The following is a 19,111-nucleotide window of genomic DNA, read 5'->3' on the forward strand; positions in this document are numbered from 1 at the left end:
CTGGGGTAAAAGCATATAATCAGGCACTCCCTGGACGCCGAGGGGAGATTAATATTCATGGAAAATTCAATAATATCCCAGTTTGATTACTAAATCTCTGATAGCCTCCCATTGCAAGTTAACTGGAAACAGATTGCGTATGGATTTTTACCACAGTGGCGTTGCAATATCTCTTTGGTACCCAAACGCCCTGAATACGGATTCAGAAATGATTATTTCAGACATGGATTCAATGTGGAAGAATTTTTTAAGAGATTTGTTTTCCTAAAAAGAAATTGAGACTAAGACGTGACATTTGATATGATGAGGGAAACCCATTATAATGATTATAAGGAGAGCAAGTGAGCAAGAACATCAGGGCTCAGTCATATTATTGTGTAGACGGGAGCAACGTAATATACACAAACAAAAAGACACACAGCATGAAACCTGCAAAATCAACAATACAGTGCCATATACAGTGCAACACGGCGCAACACAACACAACGCAACGCAACACTGCACTACACAACACAACACAACGCAACGCAACATATTATAACATTACACAGCAGCACAGCATAACACAACACTATGAAGCGCAGCGCAACACCAAACAACATGATACAAGACAGCACAATTCAAAACAAAGGAATAACTACTAGTTTTTGTATACATACAATAACAATGAAATAAAATGTGGAATCGCCACAGGCTCACAACATGTATGCAATGTTGCTGTTTTACATAATAAATAAACGTTCAGTGACTTGAGGCCAAGAATTTAAGCTTTGTCCAAGAGTTGGGTTGAAACATTATCGGACAAGACTCAAAGGACCATCTGGTCTTCATCGTTAATGATCCAGAAATATATTTTGTCACGTCAACTGTACTATTGATGATACATTTATTAATTAACTTAGTTATCGATCGCCACAGTTATCGATTCTCAATCGAAGCAGAGTAGAGAAAGATTGACTTATTTTGACAAGTTTGAAGGACTATAAATCGGTTATTTGTTGTATTTATTTCACCACCACGTAACTTAAGAATTATTAACTTAAGAGAGGGAACACATCACGTAAAGTGTAGAGGAAATCTCCCCTACCATCGCTCTCATACATTCAGAATATGACCCCAAACCACAAAATTGCATTATTGATAATTCGTCCTCTGGGGCAGTTTCATATAATGCATGAAGATAATGTAGGGTGACATTTAGTGCTAGCCTCCTGGCGAGGTGCCACTGACACAGCGGTGCAGCGCTGGAAAAGAAGCTTAAGCACATACCGTTAACGCGTTAGCGATTTTTAACATTCCTCCTGTTTATTACCTTCCAAAAGAAGCCTTTCGTGGGTTTGTTCGTGTGTTTGTGGGCATCATAACCCAAGAAGCTGTGAATTAGTTGATATGATATTTAGTATGTAGATGATGTAGGTGTCAGAAAAATGAAGGGTTTGAGTATGGACCCCTAGCAGTTTTCTTCGGTACTGCAGTAGAAATTCCGGATGTTCCGGATTCCGGATAAACGAGCAGCAATGAAAGAAAAAAGCGAACTTTTTTGCCCATGCAACTGGAAAATGAACGAACACGAGTCGAAACAAAGTGGCAAGCCTTGAGATTGGACAACGTCGAATAACTAGCTTCACACGGTTCACTGCTTAAACAACCTTGGATGAGCAGTAGACGCAACAAGAGCCCTTCATCTGATGAAATCGTCCCTTCCTACAACCCTCCGTATCTCCTGTGTGTACAAACTGCCAATACCGTCGCCACACCAGCATTCATCAGCCAAGTGTTGATGATATTACCCCAATATCGGGAGGGGCGCGCAGTCCCGTCGGGCTGACTTCCCTGCCCTCATTACTCCGGATCGATGATGCTTGTTAAGGTGCTTTGTGATGAGTTCCAAGGTCCCGGCACAAGAGGGCTTTCCGACACGCGAACACGGGAGAACCCTCGCCGCTGAGCCAATTATACACTCCTCCGGTCCACTCTTGACTTTATCGTGAATCGAAGTCGTGTGCGCTGACTCTTAAGGACACGCGGACAAGTCTCTTATGAGTTTCTCCAATTTTTTTATTTTTTATTTTATCTATTGAGCTTTACAGATTTAAAAAAAAAATCTGTGAGGAGCCGGCAACAGAAAGCTGGTTTCTCTACGGGGCCGGCTCCTCAACAGAGATACATAGCACCGAGACAAATAATACATCAAGATACATCTAAATATCAGAACTAAAAATATACGGTATACAAAATACAAATAACAGTAAAGGCAGTAATTTTGATGAAGTTCATGGTAACAGTACGTACTAGTAACACTTCTGTACCTCTTTTTCCTTCATTACTTTCTCTTCCTTCTTGCCTCTCTTACCCTTTCCCTGTCTAAAACGTATAGGTTTAGAACATCAGCTGTCTAAAACGTAACGTTATATGCTTTTAAAATATTAGCTACGGAACTATGATGAAAGTAACGTTAGCTCTGAATGCGCCGCATTGTCATCGTTTTTTATCTCTCACTTAGAATTTGTAAAAATGTACCTTTTTATTTGCGATAACCGTACCGTCAAAAATCAATTTGTCTTTTTGTGACATAACTTTGTTGCCCATCTTTTTTGGATTATTTTCTTTCCTGCTCCCAGATACGCTGTCTTCATAATAATGCACACCAGACTAACAATGTAAACTATCTATGGGACACTATATGGTAAACGTTGCTGACTTATCAATGCATTAAAGCATCAACGCAAAGCCTCGGCTTTAGGTACGTTCCAGCGGTTAATTGCATTGTAATCTGGTACACTGCCAGGTTTACAGCCGCCCATTGTCATGTCGTGGCGAATTTGAAGTTTCATTCTAACGATTTTACAGAGAGGAAGATCGGGATATAAAGTTGCTGACACGAAAAGAGGCAACTATACATCTATTAGATATAGTAATGGAATAGAAGTCTCCGAGGTAGACGCTGTCATTAGCCTGAAATCCAGCCCTGTTAGGTCTGCTCAAAAAAATTCTCTTCATCAATTTCCTGTGTCTGACCTCCGGTCATTCTGCCTGTCAATCTTCACCCACCCACTTGCCACTTGAAGAAGAAGAGGAAACGTAGCAAAAACAGTATGTTTTCCTTCGGTAAACATAATAACCCAAAACCCAAACCTCTGCTTGGAGAGTAAGGAAGACGGGCAAACCGACCACGTGCGTCACGGAATCCCATCCTCCTCTGCTCGCCCCTGGTGGATACACACTTGCTGATGCGGCTGTTTCCACAAGATTAAACTAAGCCGGCTCCCCCTTTTCTAACAAATCTACTCTGCGACTTCAAGTCTAACCCGCGTCACACACGCCACCGCGCAAATTGCTTAATCTGCACATTCCTCGTAAGTGGATAGAACCTTTGTAAATATTGATAAAGGCCTTCAAAGGAAGGTCCTAATCGTATTTGGGTATAAAATTAACAGCGGGGCATTAGCTTTCAACCACAGGACGTCTTACAGAGAACAGTGTTACGTATGACGTTTTCATCCTCGCCTACACACCGAGGATTTGTTGATTCCATCATTGACAAGAAACGTAAGAGTCTAAAGTCGTTACATGTGACGAAGTGAGGTGGGGGCATGTGATTGTAGACCCAGTGTGATCGGGCTTAGTACGTATCGAAAATTGTTTGGAAATATATCTACTGCGTTTACTAAGTAAGGTACCGCGTTAACACACCTTATAACCTAGTTTAGAGGATTCGATGTTCCGTGTGCAAGGATCAAGTTTTTGGCAACTAGTCCGATAGATGTTGTGTCACAGTTGCAAAACAAACTACGGAAAAATAACTGGGATGCCCGAACCTGCATCAGAGAAGGAAGTATAGACACTCTTGGTTCTGTTTTATATAGCAATACACGACCTTATAGCCATACCTACACAACATAGCATCACTGTCACACTACAATCAGATGTAAAACAAATATATTCAGCTCCATCGTCTTCCCCAGAACTATTTATACAATGTATACAGAATGGTATGTACTACCTGCACACCTTGCAGCACACCCACCTGCAACACATTCAAGTTATCAGGGAGGGAAGAGAGGCAAGCAAACAGACAGACTGACAGACAGACTGACAGATTGACTGACAGACAGACAGACTGATTGACAGACAGATAGACAGACAGACAGACAGACAGACAGACAGACAGACAGACAGACAGCAGGTAGACTGAGACCTAGAGAAACAAATAATTTCACCCTCTTATTATCATTGAAGTATTGAAATTGAAGTACCCGACTATGGTAATAAATAGACCATGATCCGACCATCATCGCCAATTACCCATAAATCATTGCGTAATTGCAATTCCATGTCGTCGTCCAAGATTCAACATGGCGGACCCTGACAGGTAAACAAGCACACACAAACAGCTATAAAAGCGTTACTACATGCGACATGTATATGCACGGCCTATTTTACTCATTATTTCGGTACCCCTACATATTAAACACCAACATATTATCATCCTATGTTGTCCAAAATACTGGGAACGGAATTTCCTGACGAATCCAACTATCGTAAATACTAGTAGCTGACGCACCATAGTGTTATATACTAGTATGTTGTTGTTGTTGTCCTTGTTTAACGTCTATTTTTCCGTCATCCATGGTCTCATAATGCCATTTTCTGCTTGGTTCCTTGTTTATTGTACTCCGTCTCATGTGCTTGAGCTCTGATGCTTTGCGCAAATGTACTTTTAGGTCAAGACGTTTTGTGTTAGTTGAGGAAAGTCGTGTTAGAGTTGTCCACAACGTTTCGTACCTCATCCCAACATTTTTAAGGGGTGTTAACTTTTCCACAGACGGCCTTGGTACAGATGGAGTACGAATAACACCTCTAGTTCAGGTGAAAACGGTGAAAATTGCACGATAATGGTTCGTTAGAACCGTCCAATTTGACTGGGAACGAGAGCACGGTGTAATATAATTTCCCATCAGCCCTTCCTTATCATTCACCGTCGTTCCCATCCTTAGCAGATTCAATTTTCCGCATCGTGTAACAGATCTCCCTCCTCTCTGAAGGTTAAGACAAGCTGTTACAGGGTCTTAACTCAAGCTGGGAGTTCAAGTGCATATAAAGTACAAGTTGTTGTTCTGCGCACAGCGGGTCATTGACCTCGCGCACGTGCTCAGGCTGTGTAAACACTGATTTCGAATTTTTAAGTATAGACTCTTAGACTTTAAGTAAGAAATTTTGATTCTTACTCAAACCTTTATACTTAATACCCAACGATTTATAGTTGCCTAATGATTTATATTGCCGTTAGTCTTGTATAAACGAACGCTCATTTGTTGTTTTGTCATCTTCATACTTGTAATTTGTATTCTATGTCAGGGGTGTGATTAATATTAGCTTCGGCTAGAGTTTCCACCTCTATGTCTTGTACCATGTCTTGTACTTTGTTGTTTCAAAAAAAAAAGTATAGACTCTCACCTGCTTACGTTTCGCCGTTTATTATATACCTTACTTAGACCTTCTTGGCATATCATACACTTCATTCACATGAAATATGACTTATAGCTATTAGATATTTATTTGTGTTTTTCTTGCATCGACAACTGTGTATAAATATGGTTTACGTAATAAGAAAATAAGGTAAATGACAGCAATTTTATTACATTTATCTTATATAGCTACTTAGTATATCAGAATATTTATAGAATTCTGTAAGCATTGCAAGTTTATTTGTCAAATCGTGATGTGTTGGTATTACGTTGTTATTTCTTATTTTGTCCACCTTTTCCACGGAATATAGCTGATAACTTGTTAATTACGTTGACCCAGCAAAACGTAATATCTAGTCTGGAGCTTTATGTGCTCGCTAATGGGCCTTGCTGTCAAACTATCAGCATAGAAATGTTGAAAAATATCACCCAAGAGTTACTTTACAGTAAAATATCAATTAATATGGCTTTTACTAATGAGAAAACCATCTTCATTTTCCCACTTGATTGGATATCAGATATTTCTTAAACGACTTGCTATTTAGCGAGAGATTCGTAATTGTCATTAACCATGAGTTGTAACGATTCCTGGATATAAGGGTCTTTAAAGTATTACGGCGCGAGTCCTTGAAATTGGATAAGACCGCTCTCATCAGATATACCGCAAATTGATTGTATGCTTGTACGACTTACCGTTTTAAAATGCCTGCTAAAGCAATGCTTAATATGTCTGAAGACATGAAACTGCGGAAGCGTAGAACAGGTGCACTTCTAATGGCGTACGGTAATGCGTTTTCTCTTTTACAAGATCGTTACTTGGTTAGTTTTTCTTAAGGGCTCCGTCATTGGAAATTGGGAACTCACAAAGAATTATCGAAAAGACATGTATGCAAGAGGGAGCCAGAAAATTAAAATTGAGTGGCGGGAGAACTAGGTTTGGAATCTGTAGTGTTTTCACATATCAATAAAGTGGGCAGGTGACTGCCGCCATGTTGGTGTCCCTATTTGCATTTCACTGGATTGTAGCTCAAGCGCACACGGCGTTTTGTTGTGTCTGTGCTCTTGTGGCTAATCTCCAAGCAGATCCCTTTCGGTGGCAATACAGTATCCATTAGCCAGACGAGTTTGTACGGCCACTGAATTTTAAAAATAAGTGCTGATCCCTGTTTCACTGTCAGCAGTGGCTAATGGACACTTCTATGGCCAATGGACACCGCCTTGCCACCATGCCATATGATCTGCTTGGAGATTACTTGTGGCATTACTTTCTTCATGCTATAGACAATAAACAGCGGTTATTTGAGAGCTTGAGCTATGATTCACTGAAATGCAAATAGACACCAACTGAGTCGATGTCTTCAGATACCAATGCTAAATTATAACCACAGGAATCGCTTCACTGAACCTTAACGATCAGCACTTAGTGTCACTAATGAGATAGGCGTAGATGTTCATTACAACTCCAACTAATTATGCCTTAAGGGTTAGCGAAACGTGATGACTTAATCTGTTTAGCAATTAGGAGCATACTGTGGCACGGGACCTAGGTCTCATTTCATCCATGACCTAGGGCAAGCCTAAAACGTACTTGTAACGGCAATCAAGGAAAGGAAAATCGTTGGAAAGTATGTTATTCACAACGTTAAGATTGTTAGAATACTTTGAATGTCGGTCCTGATTTGAAAGTTGATTGAGTTTTCTGCATTATGGCACTCACCTTGTACGTTGACTACGCTTTCAGGCCCAAGTGTTCCAAGACCGTTAAAACGCCGAGTCACTTGATATAGCTGCCTCTTCCACGGCTTAATGTAATTTGCGATATTGGAAAATTAAATTGTGACGAAAAGACGGTTGGGCTGGGCCACGGGGAGGGATAGGTATGGGGAACAATACTCCTAACCGACACTGTGGAAAATTTATTCATGGTTGGCTTAATGTTAAATGCATTAAGGTTCGGTGATGAAGAAAGTTTTCAATTTGTCGCTGAGTTGCCATATAAAGAATCAATGGTAAAAACGGCGTGTTCATGTGACTGTTGCGTGACTTTGGACTGGGATTTGGCACAATTGGAAAGGCGGTGGGGTTTTTGAGACGACAGGTACATAGAACTGTATGTGTGTGCAAGTAGTATTTCCAGGTTCAGGTACAAATCTAAAACTGAACAAGCGAATTGTACATTATGCATGAAAGAAACTATTATTAGTAGTAAATTGTCGTCTTTGAGGGTTTACATTTTGTAATATTTACAAGTTTTCCTGATTTTCAAGTGCTAAATTGTCAAAATTAGTTTCTCTCTGACAGGATTTTTTAACCTTAGTCGACAAAATTATCGCTAGAAGTATTCGCAAGAATTCTAGTTTGCTCACGTACAGGTTTAAGTGCACAAGGCGTCAGGCAGTCCTAGCTTCAAGAAAATGGTGCAAAAAGTTACAATTTTCGATCTCAATACCTGAAAAGAGATTGTAGCGAGGAACTAGCCGAACAAGCCCATCCGTGAATAGACTTCCAAACTTGGGCGTGTTCCACTCTACCAGCGTTTAGCGTTAAGCACCCACCTGGCATTATCAACTGCGGCAAATATTTCCCTAATGGAGCAGCATTATGATCGAGTGATTTTCCACGCCGCTCGTTCAATAATGTCGGCACATCATGCAAGCCCTCCCACAGGAAAATCCCTACCACACACACACGGACGGTAGTTTTTTTTTTAAATTTATTATCATTTATTACAACATTTAATGACAAAAAGAAAAGGATGACGACATACTCAAGCCCAGGGCTTATGTTCGTGTCGTCTTCGAACATTACAAAAGTAAATAAAAAACAAATACAGACATGCAAAGCGTAAGGATAACAAAGTTGCAACGCATAGTAACCGTGACAATATAAAAGATAAAGAAATGATGAAGAGGCCGATGTATGCAAGTAAATTGCAACTGTACCGACGGTAATTCAGTACCATGGACAGAGACGTTATGTTGAAAATCATGTAGGAAGGCACGGTCTTCCCCTAAACCATTAAACTCGTAATACTCCATCAAAAGAGCAGAGCAATCACATCATGGATAAGTGATAGGTGCCGTGCGCCAACGCGTACGTTTACTGGAGTTGTATGCCTGATAACTGCCGCTTGAACTTCCTGCGTTGTAGTCGTTTGAGGGATATTCAACGTTCGTAAAATGCTTCCTAGAATTCTGTCAAGGCCTTGTTGAAATGGTAAAGTCTAAACACTCAGACAGCAAGTAATAAGCAAGTATTTTATTTGTAACGGTTTTGTGTACTACGTGCATTTTTTTCGCCGAGAAATTGTGGGATTTTTTTACCTGTTTTGCAGGGTTTACAAGAATTTATGTATACCCTAGCTCTGTTTTTCCCTCGATATTATGAAGATTTATTCACGTGTAGTCTCTGAAATATTTTACACGGGTCTTGCTTACTTGCTTGCTAAGTTCCAATCCCAACATTACAATACAGCGGATAAAAACACGACATAAGACAATACAGCAATTATGTATAGCGGCTTTTCATCCTTTAAGCAGCCTTAACAAAGTCCGTAAAGTGAAGTAATACCTTCTCTGATCAAGCTTGCCTAAAACCATTACACAAATTTTCTTCTTTTTTCAATAATTTGTTTGTACCGCTTGTTGGTAATATTCCGAGACAGTTGATGCCACCGGAAAGTGTGATCTAGGAACCCGCAGAACTGTTTTTAATTGTTGAAGTATTGACTTGAATTGTTTTAGGCGACTGCGCGTCTTCGGTCCATAGTACCTAATTTCGGGGTGGCGCCAGGATAATCTACGCCTAAAGGTTAGAACGGCCTGCGGCGAATGGGGAACGTCGTTACGTGTTTCATTTCTCACGACTTGAAGAAGTACAGCACGTTACTTAGGCCACACCAATTTAATTTGTTGGTTCTCGGATTCGCCTCTTCATTTTTTTCTGATTTGCAAAAAAAAAAGATTCTGGTTCTGAATCAACTCAAAAATGCTCATATTTTGACCCCCTAACAGGTTTGAGGTAAATTCCTTTTCTTCCTAGTTGTTACAGTTTTTTTTTCCATCTATCAATGCAGTGGTTTGATTAAAAGTTCAAAATTTATACTTTCAATTTTAACCCAGCCTTTTTGTTGTTGACTTCATGGCTCATATTGTAGCATTTGGGGCTTTAATAGGATGCCTAGACCTGTTTTTATTTTTATTTTTTTCGCCCTGTCGCTTCATATTTTTTCTGAAAAAATCCGAGAACCAACAAATTAACTTGGTGTGGCCTTACTTAAAGTAAACCCGGCGCTATTGACAATTTGGGAAAGACTTACGTACGTATTTTTCAAATTGTGCCGTTTGTTGATATACGTTTTCATATGTCAAAATCAATCCATGTAATAGCTTTCTTATGGGATATTCTATGGTTCTGAGGTAAGTGTGTTGAGAGTACCTAACGTGCTCGAATTGTGGTTCTCCTCAAACATAGGACCTCCGCTTAACATCCAATCTGACTGAAGACGTCCCAGGCCGAAGCTAGGTACTCATCTTCAACTGAGACAAGTTAGGAACTTAGTGTATCCCAAGGGCACATCTTTGGGATGTACTAAAGATTCGAACCCAGAACAACCCTACCACTAAACACCACGCCACCATAATTGTCCCTGTAAAACCTAAAGGAAGGGAAAACGGCTGGAGTGAATCACAAAAAGAATTTATGTGAACACAAAAGTTGGTTTTACTAGCTTTGAAAAAAAAAACGGAATGAAATAGGCTCCTTTATGAAAAAGGTAAAAGGCAGACGTAAAATAAAAGAACTATAAACCACAAGCGAACGAGTGCGTGCTTCAACATATGTGTTTATTGAAATTCCCCCTGCGTTAATGGGTGATAATGCACAGGTCAATCCTGAGATACAAAGGTCAGCTCCCAAGCGAACTTTCACCGTGAATGCATATTTATATAGACCGAAAATAACAATAAAGCTTGGTTAATAGCTGGGCAGATGTGTTATTGGTAATTTGGCTGGTGTATTCATGGTTTAGAGGCCCGTCAAACGTGCGCTGTGCACATTTACGGGTTGACTATGATAATTGGTGCGGGTTCCCGTCTTATCCGCGGCATGTCGTCAACCTGTCATACTGTCATCAAGTTCGCCACGTCTCAAACTGTAGATATTCCCTCTTAGCGGAGTATCCACAGGTTGAGACATGCCGCTGCTTTCTTGCCAGGTTTGTTTGTTGTTTATTAAGGAATCTCCATTAGTGATAATATGTACATCACTATTCTTCCTGGAGTCCTATACAACATAAAAATACAACTATTATTTACATTTACTTCAATTGCTATTATTGACATTATGCTTCAGGAAAACTTATCTTAACAACAATTTTAAACATCAATTATTACATCAATCATTACAACAATATTACACTATACAACCATCAATCAATAATGTTACACTATACAATTAGCCAAAAACAAATTTGTAATAGATGTCCGAGAGGTCAGAGGTCAAGAAATTGTGCATAATATATTTAAAAACATTTACCACGTTCTTTTTCCATATATGCAACCGGGTTCTTTTTTTTCCTGTATCCAATGGGCTTATTAGCATGAAAGTTCATCTGAGTTGGTGAAATACATCATTTATGATAAAACTGTTCTCCAACCCAAGAAAAATTAACTCACCAGGATTTTTCAACCAAATCACTCGGTCATCATCAGCTTTCTGACCCCAGTGCTGTAGACACGTGACTTTTACCCACGTGTGACGTCAGCACTAGGTCAAAGGTCGTCGGAAATCGGTACCGCCCCCCGTCCCGGTTGAGCGAAGGTTGGTATGCCCTGATGTGAATGGTTTCCTTCACTCATCTCAATCACGTTCTGTATCCAAGATGTCAACCCCTTCCAGTGAGACAGTATGGCCCGGAGACTCTATATGGATATGTTATGAAAGCTCAGAAGATCCAGAGCTGGGCCGCCTGTGTTCCAGAATCCAATGGGCTTATTTGTCTTTGGATATCCAATGAAGTTCGTCATCAATATTATAAAAGAAAAATTCCTCTCAAAAACTGATAATAAAAACGTACGTTTTGACGAATTTCTCTTTCTAATAAGATGAGACGTCTATTTCCACTTCCACCGTGTTGGGTCCAAGTGCCCCATTAGATTTCCTTGACATGTCACATCGATCTTTCTGTCCGAGCCCTTTTACAGAAATGGAACCTTTCATCGATATTGACTAGTGTTTTGACACTCCTGTGCTCCCCGGGCTTAGGGTAAAAGTGCCCTTTGACCCCTCAGGTGACCTTTGTCCCGGCATGGCGACCTTGGCGTCAGGTGGCTGCTAAATTCTTATAAAAGCCCTCCGTTGTCATAGCGACCACGCACCCAGCCGCATAACTGCTTAGTGTACATCATTCATCCTATAGCATGTCGGGATTTACGTGTTCGCGCCTGATTCTATCAAATATGTCATTGAGATGACATCTGTTCTAACGGCAGATGAGTTTTCTTCCATTTTCGTCACTAGCTGACGCAGTTATAGTTGGAGATTTTTAAGGAATGAGAAGGCACGGGGAGTGTTGGTGGAACAATATTCCTCTTCTGTTGGTCTTTATTTTTTGTCTGCCATTTGTTGTATCAAAGTCGTTTTTAATAATCCCTTGTCATCAAATATTCATCCCTCGTAAACTATCCTAATCCGATACTAAGATGAATAAGGGTATGTCATTGACTGAATTATGTCCAGTAAAATTCCAGCGACACATGCACAGGGGTGTACCGTTTCCTCAAGAGGCCCACACGAGAACCATAAACACAATAACCATAACGTGGAAGTTTTTATTTCATGAAAAGACTTGATTTGATATTCTAGCTGCATCTTTAACACCTGGTGGATACAAAAGACAGATACCGTAAACGGTATCAAAACAGGAAAGTGATCCAGTCTTAGCTCACTGCTGAAGATTTACTCTTTCACCAGTCGTGATGACAAGAGAAGACAGACGCTATGTACAGTATTTACAGATTCATGTGGCAAGCTTTTGATTTACGATTTTGATAAAGTCGCATCTTTTAATGGGGACTATCCGTAATGTCGTGCTGGCTTTCTATGCATGTTCGGTTTTCATTACATTTTGATATACGTGAATTAGTACACGTTTTATCAGTGTGTGTGGAAATAGTGTGAACAGAAGATGAAAGATAGGCGTGTTTTACGAAATTGTTCGTAAAGTCTCACGAGATTTTATCGCTGGAAACCACACACCATTTGGCTTCACGTTTTATGTCCAGTCCCGGCTATAACCTTACATGCCGAATAACCTTTAACGACGTTGGGGAGAGAATACAGGCAACGAGAGAAAAGACCACATCTCAATGATTTCTGGATGCTTCTCGACAACTGTTCATGTACTGGTCACTTCATTGGACAGAGAAAGCGCTTTGGACAAGACAACATCATTGCATGCAATCGTCACCCTTCCTTTACATGTAGGTCAATGCGGTAAAAAAAATGAAGTTGGAACGTTTCGATAAAGAAAATATTAAATTTCATCGCCGCCTCTTGACAGACTATATACGGTGTGTATGAATAAATGAACGCTATATCCACACGTGACAAATGTATAGAAAAAACTTCAAACGTGTAAACTACGGTTCTCATTTCCTTAGGCTTCTTCCGAGAATCTCCTCCCAGACTATGGAGAACGCCGAGCGCTGCATACAAGGTTAAGCCTACAAAGCAGCACGGTTCTTGCCGACTTGCTCTGAAATCCCCTACTCGCGGTTTCTCTTTGCGACAGTAAAAGTCCGAACTACTCGCGGTTGAACAGCCGGATATCATCACTACAATAAACAGCGCCAACAAGTATTGGCACTAAAACGTGCCGTTATCGCTGTCGCAATCAGCACTTCAGAACCAGGGCCAGACCCAGGCGGAGGGATATCGATTTCAGCAGTCGTGAAGAGTAAAAGTGACGTATCGAGAGCAGGGCCCGAAAGGCGGCGAATGGAAAACGGCGGAAGATGAGTTCTGATAAAGGTAAAAGGCAACGGGGAAAACTGATTGAAGATAAATTGCTGCTGAGGAAATTGTATAAGATGAAAACGGAAAGCAATCAAAGAAGGAGGACTACTTATGTTGTGGTTTGTAGAGAAAAGCTGAGGAATAAAGCGACAGACGGTAAAGATAGAATTCTGAGTGGGCATATACTAAAACGAATTTGACTTCTGTGGCCTCTCCTTTCAAAATTGGCTGAACAAAAAAAGGAAAAGCAGACATGCATTCGTCGCTGTGGAGTCGACCAGGCTGCTAGGTAATTCGTACGTGCGCACATCACATATACAGACACGCCGCCGCTGTACTTGAGTTGAAGGAAAGGCTTCCATGACCCTAGTGACTACTGACAGAGTATTCATTCCCGCGCTGTCTACACCGCCAAATGAGTTAACACTTGTTGAACCCGTAGTTCGTATGCCACAGCAATCATTTTGTCGGGAAATCCGGAATCAAATCTTCTCCTAACGACCCGCGCGAGGACCATATACTCCCCGAGTCTTTAAATGAATTATTAACCATAGCAGAAACTTTCCATTGCAATTTGGGTGGAAATTCCTCCTCCGTGTAGATGCTAAACTCGGAGGAGACAAACGATTGGCCGAGTTTTCCAGGCGACAAGATGTCGCAGGGAAACAATTTTGGGGAAACCATCTCAGTACTTGACGTCAATCTGGGAGTCTAAATCACCCGTTTCCTGATAGAATATGTCAGTTCGGGGATAGGTCTCTTTGTATTGGGTCGGTAGGATTAAAAACATGCCAAAAATATTCAGCTTGTGACATAATAGTGTGCGTTGCACCATGAATGTATATATGTATGCCAATGATACTCAACGTTGTTCCTGTAAAAAGAATGTATAAGGAACAACAAAATGTATAAGTCGTTAAGGCATGTGTATAAAGAATAGTCAGTGGAATAGCTATTGAGGATTCACATTGAAAACGACCTTGTTATAACGACCATATCTAATGGTTATGGCTTGCTAAAGCTGTCTGGTATGACAATTACACATATACACCGGGTAGTATTAAGATTCATAGCTTTGGTCTTTTTTTTATATATACTAGTATTTGCTAAACTAGTACCACAGAGACCACAAAAACGAAAATCACACATTTACATGGCTATAAAACATTTCTCGTAACATCAACACGAAGGCGAATTACATGCTACATATATTGCATCTGTCTATCAAATGCGGATGGTTCTTCTTTACAATGGAAAGATCCGTTAAGTCATCATCAAATTATACCTTTAAAATTGTTATCGGAATAACAACAATGTAATATGTAGATTATAGATATTTGTAGATTAAGTCTGGATCATAGGAAGATTCATTTTGGTAATCGTTTGGATATTTTGCTTCAGTTGGTAATCAAAGTAGGTTTTGTACCTTTTCAACCTTATTCTATTAGTCTAGTGGCATTTTGAGTAATGTATTAGAGTTCTTAATATTGTCTGAAGCTGACAACTGAAGGAGACGAAATCCATAGCCACAGACATCTTCCTGATGAGGAAGCCGCCAATACTGCGGCAAGCACCACACGTGAGGAAGGTCAAGGAATTCTGACGATAACTGAATCTCCACCATTAAAGTTTTACTGGTGATTCAACGACGTGGAGAGGGAAGTGGCCATTCCATCAGCGATGGCATCTGGCCTCAATACCATATAGTATAGAGTTCGTTGGGCACTGCGTCAATGGATAGCATAGACAGCATAGCCGTTAGCATGTGGTTATGCAATACCCTTAATTCTCATAGGTAGAAGATATTGGGATGTGTTAATGGCAAATTGAAGTTCCAAAAAGGCCCTTTTTTGTGGAAAAAAAATCTTACACGTGCAATTGTTGCGTAACAAAGAGATAAAAAATCTGGATAATATGATATAATGTAATAAAAATGTACTGGACTAATTAACGTGAACACGTTTAGACAGTCTATAATAAGTTTTGAATTAGCCTAACTGCCTATACCGTACACCCATAATTCCATTACATTACCCCTCGTCTTGTGTGTGTACTTGACATTGACGTTGGGATTGATCTAAAGGACCGGCGACCAGATTTAGAATTCGGCCTGTAGCCAAATGTCGCGTAAGACGGTTGGTCAGCAGATAGAGACGAAGTGGGATGAGGTTGCGTTTACCTGCCAATGGGCTATCGGAAACATCGGCTTGTAAAATCAACTGCTTGGATTATATCGTCTTGATCCTGCAGTACCAATAGGGCGACCAGGGGGCGTTTTAGTCTCACCTTCAGTTAGTGAACTTGATGTCATAGGATCTGAGAGAACATCTTGGATACCTAGATTGATGCAGTTTAAAACAAAAATTTTTATCAAATGGAAACATTTCAAAGACGTATTTTCTATGTTTAATGATGACTCAACCCTTTTTGCGCCCAAGTCACTTTGGAAAATTCGACCCAACAAGGGAATGTGAGGCTCCACTGCATTAAATTCGGCACCTATCGACTTTTGCGTTATATGCAGTACACTGTGTGTCAGGTTGCGAAATTGGAGTACTTCAAATCACTGACTTATCAATATTGAGTTAAGGGAAAGGAGTCTCATATCGACGCACTTTCGTATGACATACTATATGTATATTTCTAATGATTTATCGCAGGACCTGGCGTATGGATATGTCGCCTACTGGGTTGACTTATTTTAATACCTGTCTCTTCGCCGATGTTTCTTACCCATGGCAAATCAGATATGAGAGTTATACGCGGGAACAACAGTCACGGTCCTTTTCTTTCCCGTCTTTATCTTTGGAACGATATTCAGAGACGCTATTTTGGCCACTTCTGCTTACCATTGATTTTTGCAGGGCACACAATGTGGCTATAAGATAACTTTGATATATCACAGTCCGATGGCTGGCTGATAAGACTTGTTGATAGACGGAGATGTACTCTTTCATGTATAGCAAGTAGAACAAGCTGAGGAGATGGCTATATCGAAGTTGAGATGCACCGTTGTCCACAACACTGTCAGTTATCTCTAGCCTTGCGTCTCCTTTAACATCTTCGCCGGTAATGAAAGCAAGTACTGACATTTAAGTTGATTGCCTGGTGGAGTCGTCACGGGTGGAAAAGACATTCCCTGTTGAAGGTCGTTTAAGAAACACATCAGAGGTTGATTCTTGCTGAGGGCATCAACCGACTAGACCATTTAAAAACAATGTTGCTGAAAATCAGATGAGAACTACAGTGAGGATCCAACGGTAACATACCTAGCAGGGAAGAGGTTAGATACACGTGTAGATAGTGCAGAATGTTAAGTGTTGTTGCTTCCGGGACGAAAGTATTGTCTTGGGTGGCGCTAATTTCTGCTAGGTTTGTATGTTTGGGTTCCACGGTCTCAGCGTTTTAAATTACACCCGGTATGCCTTGGGTTCAAAGATGTGGTCATCATACAGTCGCATGAGTAATAATGCATTCTAAGATATAATTACTCACTTACCAATACTTACTATTACACAGTTATACCTTTCTGAAACCAAGCGATTTAATAACTGATTTATGGTACTGTATCAATTTATAATATGTTAATAGCTTAACATTGTTTCTTGTTACCTGGACGTTGTCATTGAAGTGTCATTGTTTTGTCTTGTAATTTTTATCTTATGTCTAGTGGTGACGTGAATATAAGCATATCGTTTAAGTGTGTCACCACTATGTATTATATTGTATGTTGATTTTTAATTGAAAGAAAAAAAGATATAATTTATAATTATTGTATGCAAACTATATAAATTTCCCGATTATTCCTTGCTTATAGAAGTACTTTCATCCTTCCTGTAGGTGACTTTTAGTGCCTCCGTTCAGACCTTTCTGTTGATCCGTCGGAAGCTCAGTGGGCGTGGAAAGGATCGATCCTCGGCGGTTTGGAGGCCACGGGGGCGATGAGATACTTCAGACGACCGGTAACCTTTCCACCGCCATCTACTCTCGGTGGGTCCTGACATTTACTGTAAGGAAACCTTAAACCTCCGGGTCTTAAATCAGGCAGTGGGAGCGGTAATCTCATCAAGTGTCGTTACCTCTTTCCATCTAGGCTGTAGCTGAATAATCCCGATTAGAAAAAGATAATGGACAAATCCTGAAGATGACTGTTACGAAAATAAGCTGAGAAGGAGAAAAAATACACATGGCAGCAAATGCTGAAAAAGGCACCCGCAAAGTCAATAACATCAAAAACAGAACCTCAGCACACATAAGAAAACAGCAATGGATTTTTTTCATTAAAGATATAAATTACCCTCCCTAAATGATGTCCAGTGGTCTTATAAAACGTCTTGACCCCAACAAGACCGTCCTAATCCTCCCGGACATATCTATTTTTCAACCCTGACAAGGCTGTTGGGAGTTTTTCCGCACAAGTTCGATAGGGTTATAAATCTTGCTCTTGCTCTCATAGAAATCAATAGAGGAGACATAACAAATCTCCGCCTATTGTCGGCTGCAAGGAATTGACTTAACGAATTGTACCACTTATCTTGGGATTTCTGTACCTGCTATTCATTATCTCATTTTTTTTTGCTATGTAGAGAAGCTAGACTGCTAACGTTGATTTAATAATTCTCACGTAGATGACAAGGCACATCTTTTTAATCGTTCTGGTAAGCCTTTCAGAACAATGAAAAAAAAAACATCATTATTGACATCCAATTATGTTTGTGTAAAACAATTTTCTAATTTTTTTTTTATTTGGGTAGGAGTTAAAATATCAGCTTGCTATCAGGATGGAATTCGTAGTCTTTCGTCTCCGAAGATTTCCATAAAATCCCGACTGGTGTTCTGGGTTTACACTTGTGTTTGTCAGGCAACGGTGGCATATCTGGGTCAGTAGTACTGACATGTTGTGGTATCTGTCCTTTGATAGATCCAAGTACAAGACCGCTGGTTATTTCTGACTTGTTTTGTGTTACAAAAGGTCACGTTTGAAGGTTTGGTCAGCTTTAGGAGGAACAGCTGTCCCGGGACGGAAAACATCAACAGATCACTTCACATAACATCAGGCCAACCAGTATTCAGAATATGTATCAGTACATATTCAAAAGGGTGCTCATTTCTGTAACTAAAGCTTAGATGGAAGAGGCAGCTGTAACACTTGACAAAGATGATGTTGAGTTCTAGTATTAATCTCTACTGACACGTGTCATTCGAAGCCATGCAAAATGTCTGTTGCAATATATTGTTGTCGGGTGAAAGAACACACTTCACAACACACTGGTACAATGACAATACAACGGAATATTCAACAATATCGGAGACAATTGTTGAGCACAATTAGTATTGCAGGTCGCTGTTTTATAATGTTGTCGCTTGATTCCAATTGGCGTGTTACGGAAACAACCCTTGCCACTGAAAGCCCCAACAACTCTAGACTGTGCAAAAGCGACACCTTCTGATTTCTGTTGGTGCTGCAGTGGAGTCAAGCGAACTTATTTTATGTAACCTTTCTCTCCAGAGGGGAACGATAAGGCTGACAGAATTATCACCATGCTACCCCCAGTCCTAATGTACAGGAAGTGCACATATGGGGAAAATTGCATCTTCAGGTATGTAATCTGGTATTATACTATTTT

The 19,111-nt window shown here is 40.3% G+C and overlaps 1 protein-coding gene and 1 long non-coding RNA gene across 2 annotated transcripts in view; both read left to right on the forward strand.

Annotated features, from left to right (window-relative positions):
• LOC109474112 (serine/threonine-protein kinase prpf4B-like) overlaps positions 1-4,245 on the forward strand; it is a 4,505-nt gene extending 260 nt beyond the window's left edge. Inside the window, 1 exon segment of the mRNA XM_019774321.1 lies at positions 4,114-4,245. Within this exon segment, the coding sequence (XP_019629880.1) occupies positions 4,114-4,245 (132 nt within the window).
• Positions 4,246-4,338: 93 nt separating this feature from the next.
• LOC109474276 lies at positions 4,339-19,067 on the forward strand. The gene is made up of 3 exons (XR_002140472.1): positions 4,339-4,372; positions 17,325-17,474; positions 18,994-19,067. It is a non-coding gene; the product is annotated as an uncharacterized LOC109474276 (long non-coding RNA).
• Positions 19,068-19,111: the final 44 nt, after the last annotated feature.

Source organism: Branchiostoma belcheri, unplaced genomic scaffold, assembly GCF_001625305.1.
Source record: "Branchiostoma belcheri isolate BF01 breed outbred unplaced genomic scaffold, Haploidv18h27 scaffold30, whole genome shotgun sequence".
Lineage (NCBI taxonomy): Eukaryota > Metazoa > Chordata > Leptocardii > Amphioxiformes > Branchiostomatidae > Branchiostoma > Branchiostoma belcheri.